This window comes from Schistocerca piceifrons, chromosome 9 (genome assembly GCF_021461385.2).
Source record: "Schistocerca piceifrons isolate TAMUIC-IGC-003096 chromosome 9, iqSchPice1.1, whole genome shotgun sequence".
Taxonomy (NCBI): domain Eukaryota; kingdom Metazoa; phylum Arthropoda; class Insecta; order Orthoptera; family Acrididae; genus Schistocerca; species Schistocerca piceifrons.
The window spans coordinates 66,183,695-66,186,404 of record NC_060146.1 but is presented as its reverse complement, the minus strand read 5'-3'; the positions used below and the strand labels follow the sequence as shown (position 1 = coordinate 66,186,404).

Below are 2,710 nucleotides of genomic sequence, written 5' to 3'. Positions count from 1 at the left end.
ATCAATGGCCCATGCACAGTACTATAGAGTGGGGATTTCAATGCGTTCCAGGACTGAAGACACGTACCAGCTCTCTCTTTTTTCTCTTTCTGTCTCTTTCCGTCTCTCTTTGTCTTTTTCTCCTATCTCTCTTTTTTCTGTCTCTTTCTCAACTGTACTATTTCTCTTTGTCTTTTTTTTTCACCTCTCTTTGTCTACTATTTCTGTGTCTCTGTCTTCTTTTTACATCCATATTTGTCAGTTTTTCTGTCTCTCCCTGCCTCATTCAGTCATTCGATGACAGAAGTCCATTTCTTCCAGAAACCTTCTGGATACGTGCTACACAATGGCCCACCAGGCGGAAGAGTTGTCAGAGTCGCTCGCGTGTGTCTACCTTCCGGATACCCACTGCACAATGGAGCGACAGATGAAAGAGCTGTCGGAGATGCTTACGTGCCAGGTGTGTTGGGAAACACTGACGCGCCCTATTTACAGATGCAAGTTCGAGCACCTGATGTGCCAAGAGTGCTTCCCGACGCTCAGGAAGTGTCCCTCGTGCCGAGAACAGCTGGAGCCCAACCTGCGCTCTCTTTCCATGGAGCGGGTGGCGGACATCGTGCGCATTCCGTGCAAGTACAGTGAGGTGGGCTGCTCGGAACTGCTCCAGCCCAAGTCCAAGCGGTGGCACGAGGAGAGGTGCGCCTTCAGGCCAGATGCGAGCGTCGTCCAGTGCCCGCTGGTGTACTCGTGCTGTTGGGCGGGCAGTCGGGGAGCTGTGCAGGAGCACGTGCGCCAGGACCACCGAGGCGAGCTGGTCGCGGCGCCAGATGGCGCCTTCAGCACCGTTGCCCCATTCGTGACCCTGCTGGAGTTCGACTCGGCGCTCTTCGTGCTGCGGGCAGAGTGCGTCACGGTGGAAGACTTCACGTCGCATTACGTGCACGTGGGCCACGTAGCACAAGGCTCGCGTGCGGCGGAAGCTCGCTACCTCTTCGAGGTTCGGCAGCACCCGGATGGGGAGTTCTACAAAGGACACGTGACCGACTACAGGCAGTCGCTGCAGGAACTGGGGGCCAACGGTGGCTGCCTCTCATTTGTCACTCAGTTCGATCAGCCCGATGATGTCTCTTACACTGGCACGATCAAAAAACTTCCCTTCAAGATTGTAATCGAATGACATGTGTATGTAGTCACTTTATATAAGAATATACAGCCTACAGTTGCAGGTTAACTTTATCGTTTACCTAGGTGTCAACGTTAGTAATAACGTCTTCTTCAGAACATAAAATATTATTTCAATGTTTGCCTAAAACAAGCCATGTCCTAAGTCAACTTTATAAACTTGATGCAAACCATAAGGTTTTGTCACTTCTATTAAACAAGCTGTAGCAAATTCACTTTAAGCCCTTTGTATGGGCCTCGTCGTGTCATTAGAAGTCTCTAATGACACGACAAGGCCCATACAACGGGCTTAAAGTGAATTTGCTACAGCTTGTTTAATGTTGTTGTTGTTGTAGTCTTCAGTCTTGAAACTGGTTTGATGCAGCTCTCCATGCTACCCTATCCTGTGCAAGCTTCTTCATCTCCCAGTACCTACTGCAGCCTACATCCTTCTGAATCTGCTTAGTGTATTCATCTCTTGGTCTTCCTCTACTATTTTTACCCTCCACTCTGCCCTCCAATACTAAATTGGTGATCCCTTGATGCCGCAGAACATGTCCTACCAACCGATCCCTTCTTCTAGTCAAGTTGTGCCACAAACTCCTTTTCTCCCCAATTCTATTCAGTACCTCCACATTAGTTATGTGATCTACCCATCGAATCTTCAGCATTCTTCTGTAGCACCACATTTCGAAAGCTTCAATTCTCTTCCTGTCCAAACTATTTATCGTCCATGTTTCACTTCCATACATGGCTACACTCCATACAAATACTTTCATAAACGACTTCCTGACACTTAAATCTATACTCCATGTTAACAAATTACTCTTCTTCAGAAACGCTTTCCTTGCCATTGCCAGTCTACATTTTATATCCTCTCTACTTCGACCATCATCAGTTATTTTGCTCCCCAAATAGCAAAATTCCTTTACTACTTCAAGTGTCTCATTTCCTAATCTAATTCCCGCAGCATCACCCGACTTAATTCGACTACATTGTTTAATAGAAGTGACAGAACCTTATGGTTATGCATCAAGTTTATAAAGTTGACTTAGGACATGGCTTGTTTTAGGCAAACATCTAAATAATATTTTATGTTCTGAAGAAGACGTTATTACTAACGTTGAAACCTAGGTAAACAATAAAGTTAACCTGCAACTGTAGGCTGTATCTCCTTATGTAAACAATATTAGTTGCTGTCGCCCTCCAAATATCACTGATTAATTTTATCTCAACCCAAATCAGTCTTTTACACTTAGAATTCTCTACATTGACCTTTTTCTTAACCATTCTTACTTTCAAAATAAAAAAGAAGTTAAGCTTCAAAATAAAAAAGAAGTCAAGTCGAAGCTGCGTATTACTCATTCACACTTTAAGAAACAACGCAATGCTTCATGGCACCAGAGTCTTAGGACCAGAATAAAGATTAAAAAAAAAAATTACTCTTTAATGCTGGTGAAAGCAGCCTTCACGCGGTGCAGAATCGCTGAGATGAGCGATATCTACCGTACATGCAAATGTAAAAAAAAAACCGTATGTATGACACGGTGCTAGACACAGTGAATTAAAA

At 44.8% G+C, this 2,710-nt stretch overlaps 1 protein-coding gene across 1 annotated transcript; it reads left to right on the top strand.

The window, feature by feature from the left end:
• The first annotated feature begins 325 nt into the window (after nt 1–325).
• Nucleotides 326–1,156, top strand: LOC124716710 (E3 ubiquitin-protein ligase siah-1-like). Its single transcript, XM_047243252.1, has one exon. The coding sequence runs from the start codon at nt 326–328 to the stop codon at nt 1,154–1,156; it is 831 nt and encodes a 276-aa protein (XP_047099208.1).
• Nucleotides 1,157–2,710: the final 1,554 nt, after the last annotated feature.